Source organism: Leptosomus discolor, chromosome 12 (assembly GCF_034619465.1).
Source record: "Leptosomus discolor isolate bLepDis1 chromosome 12, bLepDis1.hap2, whole genome shotgun sequence".
NCBI lineage: Eukaryota > Metazoa > Chordata > Aves > Leptosomiformes > Leptosomidae > Leptosomus > Leptosomus discolor.
Window position 1 is genome coordinate 17,767,235 of NC_141402.1, and position 22,093 is coordinate 17,789,327.

Here is a 22,093-nt window from a genome sequence, read left to right on the forward strand (position 1 = left end):
CGCGCAAGTAGGGTCACGCCGCAGCCAGGCTGCGAAATGCGCACCTTGGTGTGACCCCAGCCAGTCCGGGGGGATCAGAAATGTGATGGGCAGAGCGAGGCACGAAGCTCAGCAGGAGGAGAAAAAAAAATCTCCCCGTTTTACTCTCATCCTGTAGTCTCTCCAGGCACGTTACGGTCAACTCTTGCTCTCCTGGAACAAACCACCAACAGCATGCCCGTGGCCAGCACTGTACCTGCTGCCCGAGGGGCTGGTCACGCTCCTTGCTGTGAAGCCCACCTGGGTGTTGTGGATGTGAGATACATCTCATAAACATCATCTTAGAAATAACCGCCATCACGAATGTACTGCCGCGCATTTTGTTAGTGCTATTTGCCTGGGAAGAGCAGATCATCGCAGATTTGTTCACAGCTACTCTCCCAGCCTTGCTAGCTCTCTCCTGTGACCACACTTGGCATTCCAGGCCTCAGCGACTAGGAAATTTTAACAGCCTTGTACTAATAGCAGGAGTTTAACATTGACGTTAATAAAAGGAAAGTCACTCGCAACTCTTACATTCAATGATTGCCATTGAGCAGAAGTGGTTTAAGAACTTTGCTCTTTAAAGTGCTCCTTCAAAAACCACAAAGAAATCACTCAAATAACACTGGAGTAGATTTTTAGGTTTTCAAGTTGAGTACTGATAAGCCTGGTACCTAGGAAATTCTGCCACAATGCAAGGCAATAAACCCACCATGTTAACAGAGGTACTTTAAAATACTCAGCACGTTTGCTCACTGTATCAAGTAGCAGCTCTCTGCACCTTATGTGTTGAAAACATCAATACAAGGATTTGCTTTATTCAAAGACAAATCTACAACAGCTCTCAAAAACTAATGATACATGCCAAAGCTATTTTGGCCACCAGTGCTGATGTGCCAGCACATCTACTTCTTCCATTTAAATGTTTAAGATGGTACCAGTCAGAGATCATGTAAAATTTGCTGCAAATTACCCACTGAGGATTCAGCTGATCTTTACCTGCACACTGGGTAACTTCCACTATCCCTGTTAAGTTTCTAATCATTCCGCTTCTAAATAATTCTCTGATTTTTACTTAAACATCAGCAATTCCTTAAGCAAGCCCAAACAGTTAAAAAAGAACATAAGGCTACAAAAATCCCAGAGATTCCTGAAGCTCACAAGAAATACCCATACCTCACTTTCAAGAAAACCAGAACAGCTTCTAAAGGTGAGCGTGGTATAGAAAAATGAGACTCTTGTCATTCAGTGAGTATGTAAAGTTCACGAAGCAGTGTATTTAAACTGCTGCATATTTAAAGATTTTTCAGCACAATCAAACAAGCTCAGGAGAGCTCTCACACATTCTTCATGCTAAAAAAAAACCTCAAAGGAGAAAGGCACGTTCAGCATTATTTAAGTTTGTATCGGTTTTGAGGTTAAAAAGAAAATGTGTGTGAATTTCTTCCTTTCCCATTCTGATGGCCATAGCTTAATCCAGACTTATTTGAAGGTCGGTCCCCTTCAACCCTTTAATAACAGCAAAGCAGGAAACTAAAAAACCTCTGAAGACAACTCATTAGAAGTTGGTTAGTTGAAAAACCACCTGCCACTGTTAAAGGTGCATACTACCTGTAAGACCAGATAATGCTTCTTAACTTCATCTAATCATTGTTGTTAACCAAAAGACGTATCGACGTGGTGCTCAGGGACATAGTTTAGTGGTGGGCTTGGTAGTGTTAGAATAATGGTTGGACCTGATGATCCTAAAGGTCTTTTCCAACCAAAATGATTCTATGATCTTCCACAGCCTCCCAGACAAGACTTTCCTTACGGATGCCCCTGTCCTATGTTTATGTTACCAAAACTGTCACCAACATGAACTACCGCTTAAAGCTGTGTGGTTTCACCATGGTACCAGCAGAACGTTTCTAGATTTGATTTGAGTGTTGGGTTTTTTGATAAATACACATGTAATTTCATCGGTATAAAGAATCTTCCTAAAATAAGAAAAAGCTAGAGGTGCAAGGCTGTAGCAGATATGTGTCTGACATTTTAAAGGTGTCCTGACTGACTGAAATACACCTCCAGGCTCTGTCCCCACCCCTTTACCGCACACCTTTACCCTGCAAAGCAAGATCCTGCTCTCATTTCTTCCGATCCCGCAGTAGGACCCCAGTCTTTCCTGCCTGGGCCAAGCTGATTCCCTCTCCCAGAAAACACAACCACATTCCAGTTTGCCATGTTCATGCCTCCTGCCTCAAGCCTGCTCCAGCCCTCTGAGATAGGAAGGCAGACTGCAAAACTGGTTATGATCCTGCACGCAGACCAGGCTAGGGAGCCAGAACTGCTGCTGGGTACTGCAGAATCTTACTGCTGACCACACACACGAAGACACTTACCCTGCAGCTCAGGTCAACACCCACCTAAAGAGCGCAGGAGCTATCAGTACCACACTGGCACAATCCCAACAACCACAATTTGGGAATCTGGCATCACAGCATAGCTGCAGTGCTTTGAACTACTGCTGCAGAACGCTCTAATATTGCCTGCAAGTGGGCATGTGCGCACACGTGTGGGGACAGTAACGTGGCCATTCCTGAACTACAATTACAATAAATCACCTCCGATACGTTAGCACCTACTGACAAGCTTTCAAAAATGACTCCTGGATTTGATGGCAAATGCCCAGTAAAATTAGCAGCAATTGGGTGGGGTTTTGTGTTTGGTTTGGTTTTTTAAGAGTTTAAACAGAACACAGTTCTTTCCAAAGCATCTGAAAGTCTTTGTGTAAATGACATAGTTCCAGGATTCATCACACACTGAGGACTCTACTAGAATATTCTGTGCTAGCTGGGTTTCTGGGCTGAATTAGAGCAATCCTAGAAGTTGCTGTAGTTGACAGCACCATTTTACAAATCCCCACATTCTGGTCAAAGCTCAGAATAAGCAGTGTTACCAACAGAAGTCATTGCAATCGAACACGCTAAGGCACTTAAAGAAGTGACCCTCTGAAGTGGCTTCCCAGCCCTTTCAGGCTCTGCACACACTGCTGGAGCAGCACACCCCTTTACTACCTCTGGCTCTCCATAGGACCCTTGGATCGCCAATAAACCTCACCAACCCCATTTCCAGATCTAAAGTACAAAGTACACCACTCCATTACCTTGTGATAACAAAAATACACTGTTGATGCTTTGCAGTAATTAAAAGGTGTCAAGACCATATTTCTGAAGCTCCTTATCAGTCAGGTTTTTCTGCTACCAGAAGCCACGGGCACAAGCTGGGCAACTAATGCCTTCTGTTTCAGTAGTGCAGTCCCATGGTCCTAGATATCACTGTGTCTTGCAATGTGAGAATACATTCTGCCAGATAAACTTTTCTGGGGTGCTAGACAGCGAGTTTCCACTCAGTAAAACTCTTATTTTGCTAAATTTCACCTCCATAAATAAGTACTTTATTTAACTCTTTTTCAGAGGCCGGAGCTGGAAAAATACCCAACATAAACAGAAAATAAAGAGCTGTCCTTTAGAATTCTGAACCAGGCTGGCTACTTGCCACCTATAATATAAACATTAGAGATCATGAAGCTCCTGTAACCATCATCTTTATTTCCACCCAGGTATGTTTACTGGGCTTGTTAATACATACAGTGTGGCAACAGTCTTCCTACGCAGCTAGAAATTGGAACACATTAAGAGAGAAATTGCATAGTTCTACAGGCGTTGCAAACCAAGCGATTATCAATATACTATAAAGTTTTATGAGCAAGTAATTTGTGTCTTCACCAAGAAAAAAAAAATCCCCCTAAAGCCTACTTCAGAGCAAACTGGGAAACTGCCAAAAGAGAGTCAGTTAAGTGATGTTTAAACTTGCAGGTTTTGGATGGAAATTATACATTAAAAAGGTAGAAGCAGCTTTTCTAACATATATTCTGCAAAGAGTTATTTGTTTTAGAAAAAGGTCACAGCAGCTCAGGAGCTTTAAATCCATTTTTGACACAAATTCCTTAGGGGGGAATAATTTTTCTTTCTTTTTTTTTTTTTTAAATTAATAAAGCAGCATGCTGACACTTACGCTTCCATGCTCACACACAAAATTCAGAGGACCAGTTCTACATTCCTTTGCCAGAAGGTGTTCCTCACATTAGTAGGGGATATGCATAATTACACTGCAATTTTATGAGTGATACAATAAACTAAAAGTTTTCCTGAAATTCATTGAAGTGACCGAAGTGCATTCTGGTGAAGTAAACAAATTAGATAGAAAAAATGCTTTACATTTCTTACCACACTTGTCTCAAAAACCAATCTATTCTCAAATTGCTGCCAATTCTAACAAATTACGGTGATCTTGCAAAGCAGACAGATAACCTTCTCAGGAACAGAGAGGGGGACAACCCAAAGCCTGATCCACATCAACAGAAGAAAAAAAATAATAATAAGTACCCTCCTAAGCTTCTGACACAGACTTCCAGACAGTGATTGCCCACCGTATTTCTAACAGCTATGCTGAAGTCTCCCATTTGGTTTTCCGCAGAAAAATAAGTAACAAGTAGCTTGCTACTTATTAACTCAATTTCCTCCTTTTTCACTTTCCTAAAATTGATACAGTTTATCATGTGCCCATGAACAATGAAGCTCCCAGAAAGCAAAACCTCACCACACTTTAAATGCTACTATTATATTTTAATTACCATGATGTTATGTCAAGCGATTATGCTGGTTACATTATACAATATTACATAATCATTCCATGATTTTTTCAACTAAAATGTCTGGGGTTTTTTTTAATGGCTCTAACTTCATCATCTTTCCAATCATATAAAAAAATGTAAATTTTAAAAATAGAGATGTTGGCTTAATTTATACATTCATTATTATTATACATTAATTAGAGAACAAACATTACTGTAAGTAAGTAGAGAAAAAAAGCACGGTCATCAAAAATTACATGGATGATTTGTAAACAACAAAAGTATTTACTAAAGTAGGGGTTTTTTTGGGTTTTTTTGTTTGTTTGTTTGTTTTTTTCTGCATCACAGAAATGCTGGAAGCCAGGAAGGAGTTCCGTTTTGGGTTTGGTTTTTTTTTTTTTAATAATTACTAAAGGGTTATTCACATCACATAATTTGCAGGACTTTCTACGACGCGTAGTATCCGCACAAAGCAGCCTGCGGCCCTCAGACCGACGTGTCCTCTCTCCCACACGCGCAACTAAAACAAGAGGCAAACACGGCCACCGAGGTCACAAAATGCCTGCCCACGGGAACCTGGATCTGTCCCACTCGCGGATCCCAGCGCCTGGCAAAGCCCGGGCCAACCCACGGCACCCGAACTCGCTGCTCGCTCCCGCTGTGAGCCGCGGGCCCCCCGCGCTCGCCGTCGGGCGCAGCAGACCCTCGCTGGCACGCCGCCCCGCCGCAGCGGGTCCGTGGCTGCGCTGGGAGGTGGCACAGCCCTGCCCGGCCCAGGCTCCTGCTCCCCGGCGGGATCATCGGCCGCCAGCCTTATTCCGCCCGGTGCTGCGCACCGTGCTTTCTTCAGGAGGAAAAGGCGGGAATACCTGAGCAGCTGGGAGAAGGTAAGCGGCCAAGATCCCAGTTTAGGGAATGCAGAAAGCACCTCTGCAGAAGTTGAGCACTAGTTTGCAAAGATATTTTGCAAAACTAATTTTTTTTTTTTTTGCAAAATTATTCCATAATCTGATGCAATACTGAAAGAAACAGGATCTTAGGCCAGAAACCTGAATTTTGGCACAGAAGAAATAGATTACCTGCCCCCTCTCTCCGTAGGTAAGCAGAAAGCAGGAAAAATTCTGAAGCCCTTCCCCCCACCGCCTCCTCACCAGCGATAAGCATCTACCACCTAGAGAGCTGTAACTAACTATTAAGGTCTGATTAAGATGCTTTATAAAACATAATAAGCCATGAGGTAGTATAAGCACCTATGAAATATCTTATGAGCAACAAGCAATAATGGCTGAGGTGTTCATAACTGTCTGTGTGATTTCAACACCTTCCAGTAAAACCAATACTATGCGTGTCTCAAGCAATACTCCTTCCCAGAAACCCCTTTTCCTCCTCCGGATACAAAAGACTTGGGCATGATTCATTTTTGCACAACATTTTAAAATTGCTTAAACACCTCGGGACATACAAGAAGGATGACAAATGTTTAACTCCACCACCACTGCATTTATACAGCAGTCTTGTACCTGCGTTTGGATTTTGAAAGAGTTTGGGGTCACCCCACCACAGATGACAAAATTCCCCATGAACTTTACTTGGGAAACTTTGCTCCGGTTGAAATTGCAGTATCAGAAAGTCCAGGTACGTTATTACACATACATGACTATACTTCAAAACTCTACAGAATGAAGCAAATGTGTACGAAGTAACTGAAAGTGGAACAACACAAGAACAAAAGCAACTTACAAGGACTGTAAACCGCTTAATCCTCTGATGGCCTCATTAGGTACAGTCTTCAGCTGGTTGTTCTGGAGGGTTCTGTAAAAATCCACTGTGTTAGTAAAGCAGAATTTTGACAATAACCTTTACCAACAGTAGAGGTGACAAAAGAGCCCACGGTCCTGTTACTGTTTCACAGGTCTCCAGTGACACATAAATGCACGTGGAATTATCAAGACCAGATACCCAAAGGCAAAGATGAGACAAGAATTTCGGTTCAGGTCCATTTCAGTTTTATTTACAACATATTAATTAACTGCATTAATTTGCAGAGAACAAGCCTCTGACATAATACACTGAAAGTCCCCTGGGAGCTCACTGGAGAGGCTGAACAACTTAACACTAGTACAAATTTGCTACAATGAATGATATTTTATTATTTCTTGTGAAACCATCCTATACATACTACAAAATACACAAACCTCTAATTTTTCCTAAAGCCGCATCAATACACAGTGCATTAACAATCTAATTTACAAAGTGTGTTCACAACAAAGCACCTCTGGGCACAACATTAAAGAGACACAGAACGAAAGTAGAGCCAAGCTGAATTAAGTTATACTGGGGTTTTTTTAAGAACTTCTCTTATGGGACAACGTATTATCGCACAAGTTCTTTTATAAGGAGAATGTAAATAACTGAGATTTCACACATTATAAAGTCTTACTAGATTTTGGTGCACACTGGGGTAAAACGCAAGTGGACAAGTTAATTGTTAATTAAAATCCAAGTCCCAATTTTTTCAAGAACAGCACCTCCAGTGCTGAGTATCCTGATGGAGATACCTTCAAGAGCCTTGACACTCTGCATTCAGTTTACAAAACATCATATTAAGTGGTATTGCAGATGGACAGTTTCCTAAACTGTACCCTGCTTATGCTGTTTATGCCTCTTTCTTTACAAACTCAGGGTCCTTTTCCACCATTTTTTTTCTAAATATCTGTTTAATTAACTATCTATTAACCTACTAGCAATTGGAAATATTTACATCAGCATAAACGCTACAATTTCTGGATATAGGTTTTTAAAAATGTAAACAACAGAAAGCTCTTTTTATCCTTAGCTATGGAAAAGGCAATTGAAATTAATATTCTTATGTCAGAAAGGAAAACAAGATATGGGAAACAGGGGACATGATTCTATTTTTTTTTTTAATAAAACTTTTTTTCTACTAGTAAGTGATTTTCACCTAAAGAAGCACCAAACTATAGAAATTATTTCTGTCAGTGGCAGGAGACTATTCAAAGGTCAAACAGCATTTTAAATCTCTGTAAGTCCTAATACTACCTGACAATGCCAGGGCACCTGACAGAGTAAGCTGAGGGGGTAGAGAAGAACAAAAAGCTTTGTGTCCTTTTTAGGATTTTTCCTTAGCATTCTTTGCTACATGATATACTTCAGAAGCAAGTAGTGTTCTAATCAAATGCAGCCATTAGAGTTCAGTCAAGTTCACTGCTCATCTTCACCAGTTACAGCAGGCTTTGTTAAAAAAAAAAAAGTAGTAAAAAAGTAGGAGAGCTATGATCTTGGGAGGGGGGGGGGTGGGGGGGGTGGGATGGGGACAAAAAAAATTCCCTCCAGCCTACCAGTAAACAGGCTGGCTGTGCACGAAGAAAGCATACAGCTAGTCATGAAGCTCTAAAACCTGATTACTTACAGAACTTTGAGTTCTTTCAACCCAGACAAGGCCTTTGGATGGATAAAAGAAAGGTCATTGCCAGCCAGTCGCCTGGAAAAAAATTGCAATAATAATTTCAGTCACAAAATACAGTACTTCTACAACCATCTAACAAGGAAAATCACCAATACATCAAATCTTGCAAGCAATTATGCATTTTACATTCCATTATGCCATATTCATGATCTTCCAAGTTCCCAACAGTTCGTTTAGTCACTGCACATTTCCAATGACAAGAATGCATTGCTCAGCCTCACGGATACACTTTTGCAAACACGCTAGGGGAAAAAACCACACCCCAGAACGATAAAGAATCTATCTTCTTAGGGCACTAGGTTTGAAAAGTGCATTTACCAGCTATTAGCATGATCCTCCAGCTTCCAGCATGCCTTTGCTGAAACACATGCTCTGGTATCCATATGTTTTTAATCTATACAGCAGTTTCTAAAGAAACTATGCAGTTCAGTACAAATAGCTAGATACTAGTGCAAGGCAGAGAAAAGTTTCTATGAGAATCCCAAATGTGAAGGTGGTATTTGCGAGCAGGCAGTACGTTCACAGTGCTGACACTGACAGGATGCCTGCTGACATTACAGAGATGTAATCTCGGTAATACTTCATCTTTTTGGTCAGTTATTTGGACAAACTTTTCAGGAAAGAAAACTGTTTTGGGGAGGGAGAAAGGGAACAGGATCCTCAGCTGTACTCACTCTCTCTCAAGATGTGGCCAGTTTCAAACTTGGACTGCTAGACACTAACACAAAGTAAATTGTGAAAACCACCGTGATATTAAAAGTACTAAATACAGGAGACGCGGCAGAACACAAAGCAGGAAAGCAGAAACAACAGCCAAAACAGCTGCTTTCAGATAGCTCACTCCCCCTTCCCCCCACTCCTTGTTTTCTTCAACCTTTTTACTCTATCCTGACCAGCAGACCCTGTGTGGTCCAACCTTTGCGGAGCTGCTAATAGTTGTGACACGAGGTATTTTATTAAGGGGAAAAGACAGTAATGCAGAACACCTGGTAATCCATAGCTGCCTTCATTTCAGCCAAAGTATTTGCTTTCAGACTTGGTTTCCTATCCAAGCTAAGCAAAAGCAATCCTGGAGGTTGTACAATGAAATTATAGGGTGGAAATGCTATGTACAATGCAGTAAGTGTTAATAATAAAAGAACAGTCAATGTGCTTTAACAAGGGTTACAGACCGTCAAAACCCACCTCCGCTGTTACAGCGCACTGTGAAGCAAGCCAGCCACACTAAGGGGAAAATAGCATTTCAAAGAGGCAAATGAAGGAAATCAGAGCATCACCTAAGTATCAGCTTGCCAGAGTATAGCAACTTTATTACATTTTTATCTTAGTCTCTACTTCTGCTATATGAAAGAGATGATCCAAAGCATCTGATGCCTACATAAATCCGCTTGCAACAGAATTAATGACTTAGTAAATGCTGTCTGATAGAGAGGATCCTAGTTATGCTTACCAAGTCCATTTGTCAAAGGTAGATGGTTTTATTTATAGACCAAGGGAGAAGGGGATAGCTTCTCATGAACAGGAATGTGACAGCAGCAGCAGATACTGCCCGATTTTAGAAAACTGTGTTAGTATCATTTGTTAAAGTAGACCTTGGTATTCAGTCCTTGTATTCTCATGCACACCCCAACTGTCATAGCCACGGCTCTGACATCACTACAAGCATGCTTAAATCTCAGGCTCTTCCATCTTAAAAAAACCCCTAACAAACGACATCTCTTGAGTGCTGAGAAAAGTTTGTCTGCCTGGCTTGTATATAGCCAGACAACTCTGAAACAAGAAGAAAAGTGAAAAGAATGAAAGTATACTTATTTTTGAAATCTCCTGTCTCCAAACAACCTCAGTATTTCAGAGGTGACGCGATTTTTCAAATACTTTGAATTTTTAACACAAATGAAAAATTCCAGATGGAGCTAAACACTCCTCTAAAATTCATTTTGTTGTCAGTACCTGCCCAAATCAACAGTATTAACTTTATCTGGTGGGACACGGAGGGAGGTTTGCAATATTTCATGGCTTGCTTTTTAACAATTTCCTAAGTTCACTGTAAACAGAAAGAAATATTGATGAAACATGCTGGGTCTCCACACCAGAGAGCCAGTGATCTGCAAAACATATGTTCATGTTTATTTTAAAAAGTGTTCAAAACATCAAAATATAAATCCTTAAATCAAGCGAACTTTAATTGAGGCTACGGCACCAAATTGTTTTGGCACTCAAACACTACTGGTTGACGTTGATTACCTACCACACGCTTCAAGAAGCAGCAGCCCTGGTCAATGTGTGTCAGGCAGGTCTGGCTGCAGCTCTGCAGAGGTTCCCCGTTAATTGGGCTGGTGTGCAGCTCTTCAGGCATGAGCTGTAACTTCTCCCCCCACCCCGAAGAGGTTGGGGAATTACGATTTGTTCTAAAAAAGCTAAAACCAAGCCAGTTGAACAGCCTCCCCCGATCTCACTGAGTGTCACTAACACACCCTACATAGCACTAGAAACAAAATACAGCTGAGCCAGAGCAAGGCTTGCACGACTTCAAATAGCAAGACTTCGCCTACCTCAAGGCAACTCCTGTTTATTCAGCCTTTTTGCAACCAACAGAAAAAAAACCTCGCAATTCATTACATTTCCGTTTCTCCTCCATCTGGCGATCTTCCAGGAAACAGGATACAACTAGCCAAGTGTGCAAGGCTCTACTAATCAGATTGCCAAATATACATTTATCATTCACGTCCTAGCCTTGGGGAGCGTTGCTGCTCGTTAGGAGGTTTCAGCTGCAGCTCTCCAGCAGGCAAAGACCACATATCATACACCGCTCTCAACACGCTTCCCTCTGCTGCAGCATGCAGCAGCTGGGAGGGTGGAAAGATTTCTCTTTACATAATCAGGTTAATTGTAAAGAGAAACAAAAAATTAATAGCATAAAATACAGCACACGTACAGCATATAAATTAAGACATGACTGAAATCATCCAGTCAGGTTTTCCACATACTATATCCTTCCAGCATGTCCCAAAAACAACGTTCAGATTTTCAAATATAATGTTTAAAACAACTAAATATTTAGAAAGCACCTCTGTTTTATTTTCTCTCAACCACACAGTAAATGGGCTAAGTAAAATCCCAACTTTACCAAGCCCCAAACTCTAACACAACAGAAATGAAGCAACCTTCATCTACCTCCAGCAAGAGTCAATAAACTGGCTTGGGACCACCCCTGGAACCTTCTCTACAGTGGCACAACGTCACACTGCCATGAAGCAGTACCTGAAGGCAGCCTGACATTTACCCTATCGAGAGCGTAGCACCCATCCTTCCCTTCAGGCGGGAAGCATCTGAGAGGCTTGGTCTGAAAGTCCACCTGTTGTTACTGAGTCAAGGCACATCACCATTAGAGCTCTTCCTCCAAAAGGCAGAGGACTGCAAACCAGATTCGTCCACGAAGACAATAAAGATGTAATTTAATGGATGATTTTAAAGTGCCCTGCTGTGCTACAGGCCACACTGTAGTCCTCTATTTCTACATTAAAAAATACAAATTATAATCAAGTGTTTTAATGGGACAAAATTTCTGCCAATTTGAACAAATTCAAACAGACAAAGTCAATTTCAGCACAGCAGTATAACAGGGTAGGACATTTGAAGGACAAAATACTTCTGCTATCCTGTCATACACAGGTGAGCAATACCCTCTAATCATTATTTTAAGTGACACAGTAAATGATCTCCAGATGTAGAGGACACCTTGTTGTTACTACAGAAATCAGGACACAATCTGGCTGGGGAAAAACCTTCCACGGTATCTCATTCCCAGAGTACAGAGCAAGCATAGCTTCTTGCACTGAGACTCTTCTGAAAGCAGCAAAGACTGTTTTCTCTCTTTTGGGAAATTAAAACTTCTGCAATTATGAGTCTGGCAACTCGGCCGTATGTCAACCACGCCAAGTTAATCACTGGTGTCACTCCAAAATCAGGGAGGATGTCCCAGGGATACATTTTTGTCTCTAACGATTAAAACCATCACTCTCATTTTGACAGGATGCAATGTAAGCTTCTTGGAAACCTTTCTGCTTGTCTTGTATCCCAGATGGTGGTGAACCTCAGGTTACTTGAACAAATAATTAGGTCTCCTTCTGTCCTTCTGAAGATCTCATGCAAATACACAAAGTGTGTTTTGCTGTGATGTGGGGTTTTGGGGTTTTTTTCCTCTCTCCTGTTGGTGGTATTCGGGGATCCTCCTAACCTTACCTGTCCATCTTGTCTCTGATAACAATACATCAGCTACATTTTCCATGGATCAACTGTAATCTTAGTTCCTCACTGAAAATTCACACAGACTGCAATCCTGACATGTCATAATAAATGACCTGATTTATTATTTTTATTTCTACATTAGCTGCTTTCTGATAAGACCCAAGACTCCTAATTCAAGATCTAGTCAAGGCTGAACCTTCCACTTCCCTTACAGACCACCCATCACTGCCCCTCTGCCCACTCAACATCTCCTTTTAGCTCTCCAACTTTTACTTAACTATTTTCATCCCACTGGAAAATACTCCACTGTTTCCCCACTTGCACTTCTGCAATTTCTTTACTTTTTTGCTGTCCTACATCAAACTGTTCTGCCATCCTCACATGCCTGTCCCTAACATCAACTTTTTCAGGGTTCCTTGTGTTTCCCACACAAACTTGAATTTTACTTCATGTTCTCCTGCCACAGAAGTAACCTTTGAAAATGCCTTACAGACAAACTTGCTGGGTATCACGGATTAAATTTTCTCAAACTTAAGAAAAGAGCTTCGGGTTCCACTTATTCCAGAAAAGCAGCCACTTTGGAACATAATTCAGTTTTCTTAACAGATGACACAGAGTCACGTGCTACAATTTATTCAAAGTTCGAACCTTTAGACAAGAGGTACAGACATTTGCAGGGCAGTACCAGGGGCTCGCTGCTTCCCCCGTGCAGAGCGCCCCTGCCTGGCGCCTGTGCAGACAGCCTCTACCCAAGCTGGGCAGCTGCAGAAGGGGACAGGATGGTCAATGGAAGCCGTTATCACTGGGCTAAACCTTCCCTTGCTTATCTCTGATGAGCAAACAGCCCCTTTGGGACTTTTGTCAGCTGCAGCCTGCTGCACTGCTGTGAAGCCAATCAATAACCTACAGAGCACTCCCAATTCTTCCATGCCAAGTTAGCACAACTAAACGGATACTTTATTCTGCTGCTGCTAATGGAAAAACGCATTTGTCCCCTTCTCCTTTTCTTGCAGTAGTTTCAGTATTATACAACCTCAACCACTACTATAAAATTGTGAGGATGTAAGCCAAGACACAGCAGGACTGAAAAAGGAAGCCTGTAACTGCAACTAGCGCTGAAACTGCACCATCTCTAGCCAGCTGAGCAGGCGCTTCTCACACTGAACCTTTCCTTTCTAGCATTTACAGCTTTCTCAAAGTTATACTGAACTTCACAGTAATAGCTTGTTTTCAAAACGCATTCCTGGCCTAAAATCTACAATGTCTAAATAAATCAAACCGATTGACCAGAAGTCTGAAGTCTGTCCATATGTTCTACTGTTAAAATTGACAGCAAGAGTCACCAGCACCCACTGCAAAATAAAGTATGGCTCTATGATATTGCTTTTCACGGACTATCAAAGAATGTTTATAGTATTTTTTTTTTCTTGTTAACAGGAAAGTAAATTATAATGGATTTTGAAGAAAACAAGCATTCCCATCCATGCAAAAATATCCTCTAGCATTCAATTTGCAAGCAGTATCTGTATTTGGGCAAGACCTTCTTGAAGTAGAGCCCACAGGCTACAACGCATACGCGCTGAAGGAAACACGTATAACCTAAAACAATTATTACACAATATGAGCTGTTGAAGCAAGCTGTCTTTGTAGTGCCAACTAGTATTCATCAGCAAAAAACCACAGGTTTGCACAAACCTTCTAACACAGACACATTTCTCCCTGTGACACCCAAATTCAAATGCTTCAGTGGCAGAGTAGAGGGAAGCTGGGTGGTGTTCAGGGTTTTATTCCTGTACCCTCAAAAAGTCACGTCTAACATTAACTTCTCCTTTTCACTGTGGATGCTGAGAGATCGGGAGCACCTAGCTGTGCTATGGGAATGACTTGTATAGCAGTGGGCCAGCTGCTGAGAAAGCAGGAGGGGATCTATGGTTGACAGCTCCAGCTCGGAGGACTCCAACGCTATGAGAGGGATCTGTGGATTTGATACCACTTCATGGCAGGGCAGTGCTGAGAGCGGCACACAAGGGAGACGGGCTCTCTGATGTCCATGCAGATCAGCAGATGGGCTGCTACACTGAACTGCCAGGAGCAACTCTAGCATCGACGTGCTCCTCCCTAGCTGTAAATGCATTTCACTTACCCACTCCGTAAAGCAGAGACACAGAGATGAAAATAACCAAGCTCGGTTTTGATCAACTGGGATGCAACAACGGAATCAACTACAGATTTGTGCTTTTAGCAGATAGTGCTATTTGGATGCTCAGAAGTTTTCCAAGATCATGAAATACGTTGATGGTTAGACATGAGAGGGTGAAAAAAAAAATCACTGTTGAGATAGTAAATCCTCAAAGTTGCTTCAATCTGTCCATACAGCCTGTCTCTTGCCCTGGCATCTATTGGCTTTCCAGGCACAGAACCTTTTGAATGACTAAGCATCTAGCAAGTGGCACTGCAAAATGTGGAAGTGGATTAAATCTACATATATTTGGCAATTAAACCTCTGTTACCAGTTTTCTAACCACTTCACCTCCACAATGACTGACCTTAGGAAACTGGGAATAATTTTCAATATGATTCTTTGTTTCAGATTTAGGTCAACTGTTAACTTTCTCCCAGCTGAAAAAAAAAAAAAAAGAGCAAATATTTCATCAGAATCACCTAGAAATTTACTTTTATACAGGAAGGGCAGGAAAAGAACTTTACATGAGTACTGGTTACTATTCTGTGCCAGGGTAAGAACTGGCAATGCTAATTAGACAAGAGTACCTCAGTACTCACAAAAAATATACCAAAAAACAACCACCCAAGAGGAGGGGAGGAAAGGAGGTTAAAAAAGACTTAATTCCTCACCATGTCTTCTTACGGTAACATACAGTGTCACACCACAACACTATGATGACAGAATGCACTCAATTACTTTCTCAGAGTACGGGGATAATGCATTTATGACCAACAGAAAGGATTTGGGGTTTTTTTGATTTTCTGTCTGACTAGCTAAGGTTTTTGCAGAGCTACATACGACTCTTCTTGAGGCTTGAGCCTGGAACTAACTACCTGCTCGCTTGCACATATACAGCTTTTGTCCCACGCTCCAATTCCTGAAACCAAAAGGCGGTGGACTGCATGGTACGAGCATTGTTTGGGGGACTCTACCGGGCGAGACCCAGCCAGAGAGCTTCTGAGGCCACCACTCGGCCCCCAGAAGTTTCTTATCTGGTTCATACATTCAGACAGCCCCAACATGACAAGTCAGGCAGAATAATAAATTCAGGCTCGTAAGACAGATCTTGAAGCGTAACACAGCAAAGTTCAGCCTCCAGGCCCTTTAGCTAAGCCAGCCTCTGTGTGCGTGCGCACGTGAAAACAATGCTGAATGCTGAAACTTGAAGACGACAGGTAAGGAAAAAGTTTCCTTTCCCTCTTAAGGTACTTGCAGCAGAATAATCAGTCTTGGGATCCTTATACACAACCATGCCAACTTTCGAAATTAACATGTAGAAACAGAAACTGGAAAGAAACTTCCTCATCATCTAAAAACAATGGCATTTACTCAACCTACTAGCATCTGTCCCCACAAACAAGAAAATACGCAACTGTGAAGCACAGCAAGAACCTCCTAAACTAGAGAAATATTATTCTTGTATCAGCAGGATTGAAACTCATCCAGAATCAAACCAATTCAGGACTCGCGTAGATAAGAAAACATTAATTAAACACAGGTTGGCCAACATGTTTTTAAACATCATTTAGTATCTAGCGCAGACCAAGTAGGTGATGTTTAAAAATATCTTAGCTGACTGTGGTTAATTCTACTTGGGAGTCTTTGCCTAAAGGTTTGTCTTGACTAGAATTTGAAGGTGCAAGTTACAACATGCCGACACACTTTCTAAAGCTCCAGTGCACACAAGGCAGCAAATGTTTCTAATGTATGCTAGCTGGTCAAGTCGAAGCTTAGGCTCTTAACTTGCTACCACACGTGAAACCTACACCTTGCATTTTCTTCATTAGAACTTTACCTCTCGGAATTCAAGCTGGAGCAACTGAGGAGATTACCTCCTCCAGCTGTTCAAATATTCAGAGCTGGCAGATGGATGAAGAGCACTCACCGGCTTCCACCCCAACATCAACTGGCTATTTTTGAAACACCAACAGAGGAAGTCTACGTTGGCTGCCTTTGTAACAAAGCAGCTGAAAGGAGCTCTCGGCTTGTTCCTCAGTCTCTGCTAGCGGGGCTGAATGGGCAGATACGGGGTAGTAAAGTCTTCAGTCGTATCAGTTAACTCCACAAGAGGATGTTTAACCACAGCCTCAGTTACCACATGTCAGCTAACACAAGGCATTAGGACAACTTTTGTTGTGACGATTCACCTTTATCTTTCCTACTAGAAACAAGCCTCTTGCCTCCAGTCTCTCACTACAAATCCTGGGACTACTCGTGTTTATGAAAGGGAGAGGAATTGCGATCTCATCAGTGTTTGCATACTACCTGGAAAATACTACTTTAAAAGACCTAGTACTGAAGGACAAAAAACAACCTCCTTCCACCACATGCTCCACAGCCAGGTGAGGAAAGACACTGCATCACAAACTAACAGCTCAGCTTTGGTGGCCTTGGCTGCACTCCAAGACATGCCTTATTCATAAAACCAAAGTAATAAAAAAGACACACTCCCCCTCCCTCCCCAAGGATAATACAACTTGGTGCTGATGCAGAAATTAGAAGGAAGGGGACCATCTAAATTACACACTGAAACAGATACTACAAAAGCAAGCAGCTGTGACATTTCAGCCAGGTGGTCATCTTCAGCTGCAGTCAAGAGGAAAAATAACACTAGACATTTCCCTTGCAGATACTTCCTGATTACAACCTTATGGCAAAAATACCTCATTTTCACTGCCAGTATGCATTTTAATTAATCCTTATGTTCTTAAAATATACTTTTGTCAATTAAAAGCCAAGTTCAGAGACTCTGGCTGAGTTGGGGAGAGGGGTTTGAGATGTTTAAGCAAGATCTCTTAATGCTGTAATCAGCATGGATATAATTAAATAGTCAAGCAAATGCTCAGCTGTACTATTTCTTCTCCTGAAAAATTAAGAGTTGCACATGTGCTGTCTCTTGCTCTTTATTAATCTCTCAAAAAGCAGATTAGCGTTGTCTTTCAGAAAAGAGAAAACTTTTATTGATCTAAATCTTCCTTTTATCACTTTATTTCCCTAATCATTTCCACCAGCCATTAAATAAAAACCTTAATAAAGTTTTGCCCTTGACCGATAGAAAAAAAAAAAAACCCTGAAGGTAAGTGTCACAGAAGAGAGACTGTTTCATATCACACATGAACAAAAACCAGAAACAAAACAGTCCTTGGCATCCGCATACACCCAGGATGTAATCGAGCACTGCTGTCTGTTGGTGCTTTCAGGAGGGATTATTTTCCTTGCAGTAGGCCTGAGCACAATATGGTCTTCAAAACCACAACAGTCAGAGAGCAGAGAGCATCCTCCCTAACCCTTGCTGGAGAAGGTCAGAGCCCTGCCCCAAGGCTGACTTGCTGGGAGGTGACCAGTGCTCCCCTTCGAACAACCACGCACTTGTGTCACAGGCAACCTACAGACAGACAGCAGGACAGCTTGCTGTCCTCTGCCTCCCTACCCCCTCCCACACGGATCAGCAGCCAGACAGCCAAAACCTTATCATCTAAACCTTACCCACCAGCACAGGGCAAATAAGATGACAACATTTTAAAGGGTTAAGAGTGGAAATCAAAACAAGGTTAAAAGGTCAAGTCAAGGAGACTTTTCCTTTAGTGGAGTGGTTCAAGTTTCTGAAGTCAGACTGGAAAACTGGCCAAGAATAAAAACCGTTTTGCTTTGCCTTCCCTGATGAGACAGTGCCTTTTTGATCAATCCAGCAGATCATTCACAAATACAGTGAATGGAAATCATATAGTTAAAATCCTTCAGACTACTTTAGATAGCTTTCAATATTAGAAGGAACTGCAACGGTTTAGAAGAGCATCAAAACATGGCACAGCCAGGCTCTTCTAGTTAAAAATTTACACTGGAAAATAGTTTATGCTTTCTAAAAAACACTGCATTATCTAACTCTATTTCCCTCTTCTAGCTTTCTATAAATACTTTAAGGTGTGGTTAGAAAACTGTGGCCAAGTTCTTCAAGGATTTTTAGTTTCCATATCAAGTTCAGGGCTGCAGCATATTTACGTTAACATTTTCTGGAGAATACACTTCATTAACTGCTGTGGCAAAACCCTTGGTGGTCTGCTCCTCGCTGACTCTGACCATTGCTGTTTCAATCATTTGTAAATTACTTCCAGATGGGTATCAGTTACACAGAGATGGAGAATTTTTACAACATTTATAAATAGTGCAAGAATCCTACAGACATATGATAAGCGTGCTATGCAGTGACACACACAACCAGGCTGTGAACAGGGGCACGTGGAACACATAACCCAACAGGCACATTCTGCCCACGGACAAGCTGGAATCCCTTTGCTCATACCTGCGAGTAGCACTCAGGTAGGACACTATCTCCAAAGTACGAAAACTCAGATTGTACCTACAAATTTTATACTTTGCGAGGGAGTCAGTTCCCTAAACACGGCCATTTAATGTCATTTCAGAAGTCCTCTTCCACCTGGCCCCCACCGCCATTCCAAGCAGCCATCAGTCTCCCATCAGCATCAGATGTGCCAGTCTCGCGCGGGTGTCTCAGATAATCCAGCACATCTAAAAACAGCATGGGACACATACATCGAAGCACCCAGGTCGTTCCCCCTTCGGTGACGTAGAAGGCACCTTCTAATTGAGCAACCAGCTTTTACAAGTCTGGTATGCTGCATCTTTCACTTTTATTTGCTAGTTTTCAGTTTAGGAGTCAGAAAATGATCTTCTGAAGTCTCTCCAGACTAACTCACTGCATTGAGGAAATGACAATCCCCATTTTAAATAGCTCCTACTGCATTTTTCAATCCCATCCTCTTCATATGTGCACTATGTAAAACTCAGTTTCCTACATAATACATGTAATTGCCCCCCATTTACATGCAATTAAATTCCACGATACTGTTTTGCAATAGTAATTAACTAACCCTGTCAGGTGCTAATCTCCCGGAGCATCTGACAAACAGCAAGGCTAAAGCATGGTATAAAGAGAAAGGTGTCTGGGGCTGTCTCCAGGATGAAGAGCTACTACAGTGGTGGTATGGGTACTTATTTCATTCCCATTAGTACGTGGGATTTTCATTTGCTTTAGAAGTGTAATTCTTAGGAAAAGTTCTAGATGGAAAAGTCACTTCTAGCACAGATTTCAACACCTTTTTGCTTTAACTCTCCTCTTTCTTTGGCGTGGAGACTCACACCCAAGTTTCTGTGCTGCAAAAGCAACTTTGCTAGCGCCTGGCAGTCAGAATTTGGATCTGTTCAACCATAAATAAAAGCCAGGAAGAAAGTCTTAAAATCATCTGAGAGTGGAGAAGGAAAATTGCGGTTGTACAGTGGGAAGCACGACGGTTTGATTTTTTCTGTCCACAGCCAGCAAAAATAAAAACAAAAAAAAATATTCTGTACTCTGTCCCGTAGAGAAAAAGGAACAGTCAGAACAAACCAAAAACGTGTCATGTCTGGTGCCAGTCGCTTCTATTAAGGAGGGAAGCTGCTTTTGTTTGAATCTACTTTACTCCATTACATTCCCCCCAGGAAGAACGTGAACCGAAGCAAGTGAACCTGGAGTTGACTTGGGCACAGATGACCATAACCAAGTTTTAAAGAAAAGGGAAAAACCTTCCTCATTTTACTGCTCGTGCCTCTGTAAATAGGCTTCAAATTCAAAGCAGGCTGCTGCAAAGCATTACTAAACTTATCTTGGCTAATGGTTTTCAACTGAAGTACTGTCAATAGATGTTGTCTACTTATGGCTCTGCTCTCACAGTCGTTTTCCTGTCTTTCAGCATCTGTGATAGCTGCTGAATTGGAGAGAGTTTTTCTTTTTCATCTTTCTGGAGATTCTCCTACCTCTGCAGCTGTAGGAGGTAACTCAAACATAAAAAAAACCTGTATTTTTTTTTTCTATTGTACTAAGGAATTATGATTGATTCAAATAGGTGCAAACATTTGGCAACTATCATACTTACTGTAGAGCTGGTTTTCGGTTTGAAGCGTACTTTAACACATCAAGTACACATGCACGGAATGACTTAAAGCTTCTGGGTGTTCACATATAATTCTGAGGTTAATGCTAGCCTTTTTTTTTTTTTTTTTGCAAACTGAAATGCTGGAATTTAGGGGGACAACGAGGTACATGTAGCAAATGGCTCTTAGGCAACAAGCACAACAGATGATGGCTGAAGGCTCTGCCTTTTCTCTTTACTTCCTGACACACCCCAGGGTTTATGGAAGTTACACAATATGCACACCCACCAGCTAGGTTTTATTGCTTAATTACTTATAGGGGAAAAAAATGAAGTCTCCCACAGCCATCTCAAGTTGGGAAAAGAGAATTGTTTGGGTTTTTCAACTTTTGGACTATAAAAAATTTGGAAAAAACCTGTTTTATTTAGACTGCATTTGTAGTCCATACAGACACATAGCAGCGCATGTTACAAAGCACATAGGGAATGTCAGCGAGCATATATTCTGAGCCAAGCAAGCCTTCCCAGGCTTCTAATTTTTTAAAAATTTAAATTTACTACTTGTGCCACAGAGCCTTTCTTAAATTGTGTCAATCACACACACACCCCATCTGAAATCCTGGTAAATCTGTTTTCCTTCAAGAGGTATTCTCAACTATATAGGAAATGTAGCAATACCTAAAATCACAGGGAATAAACCAGAACCTGTTAAGCATGAAATAAGATATCACACACAATTCATCTGACATAAATAAGCTCAACTGCGCTTCATAATTGTACTGACCTGAATCAAAACTACTTAAGAACCAAGGAAAATGGAGTTACTTAAGTGTATTAGTAACGGTAGCTGCTACATTATAAGGATAGAAGAGAGATCAAAATTGTAAGGAGACGTAGGACACCTTATTAGACCAACCAGTATAGCTGGGGTGCAAGGAAGAAAAACAGAGAAGCTTTCAGGAACACAAGCCTTTCTTCAGGAACAAGTGATCCATCTCTTAGCAATTTCTCTGTATCTTTGTTCCAGTGAGGTGCAGCGGCTGTACCCTACTTCATAAGGGTTTGTCTCTTTGGGGAAATGAGCTGTTCTTTCCCTAAGGCGTATTTATTGAAAAATCTTTCAACACAGCATTCATAGTTCCAGTCTAGCCAAAGTCACAAATAAGGACAGCCTTATTTTCTATTTTAAATGCTCTTTGATATGAGAAATGCTACTTTGACACTGAAAATGCAAGAGAAGCAAAGCAAATTGCAGCGGTTTTGTCTTATCTATTGCTTATTACTGAAAGTTCTCAACGCTCTCTGGCAAAGGTTGAGCCATTACCCTCTCTTCATAGATAAGGAAACTAAGGCACACAAGACACTTGTAACATAACAGTACTTACTGAAGTAGTAATTGAAAGTCAAAGCCTTTTCCCTGTTTATTGACTGTGAAACCCAACCTAATTTGAGGCTATGCTGTGAAAGGGTTCTTCAGCTTTGCAAAAACATCTCAGTTGAGACTTGCAATT

At 41.5% G+C, this 22,093-nt stretch overlaps 1 protein-coding gene across 1 annotated transcript in view; it reads right to left on the minus strand.

Annotated features, from left to right (window-relative positions):
- LGR4 (leucine rich repeat containing G protein-coupled receptor 4) overlaps positions 1 to 22,093 on the minus strand; it is a 77,219-nt gene that overhangs the window by 20,986 nt on the left and 34,140 nt on the right. Inside the window, exons 3-4 of the mRNA XM_086472035.1 lie at positions 8,127 to 8,198; positions 6,437 to 6,508 (exon numbers count right to left, since the gene is read on the minus strand). Of these exons, the coding sequence (XP_086328161.1) occupies positions 6,437 to 6,508; positions 8,127 to 8,198 (144 nt within the window). The remainder of the gene's footprint in view (positions 1 to 6,436; positions 6,509 to 8,126; positions 8,199 to 22,093) is intronic.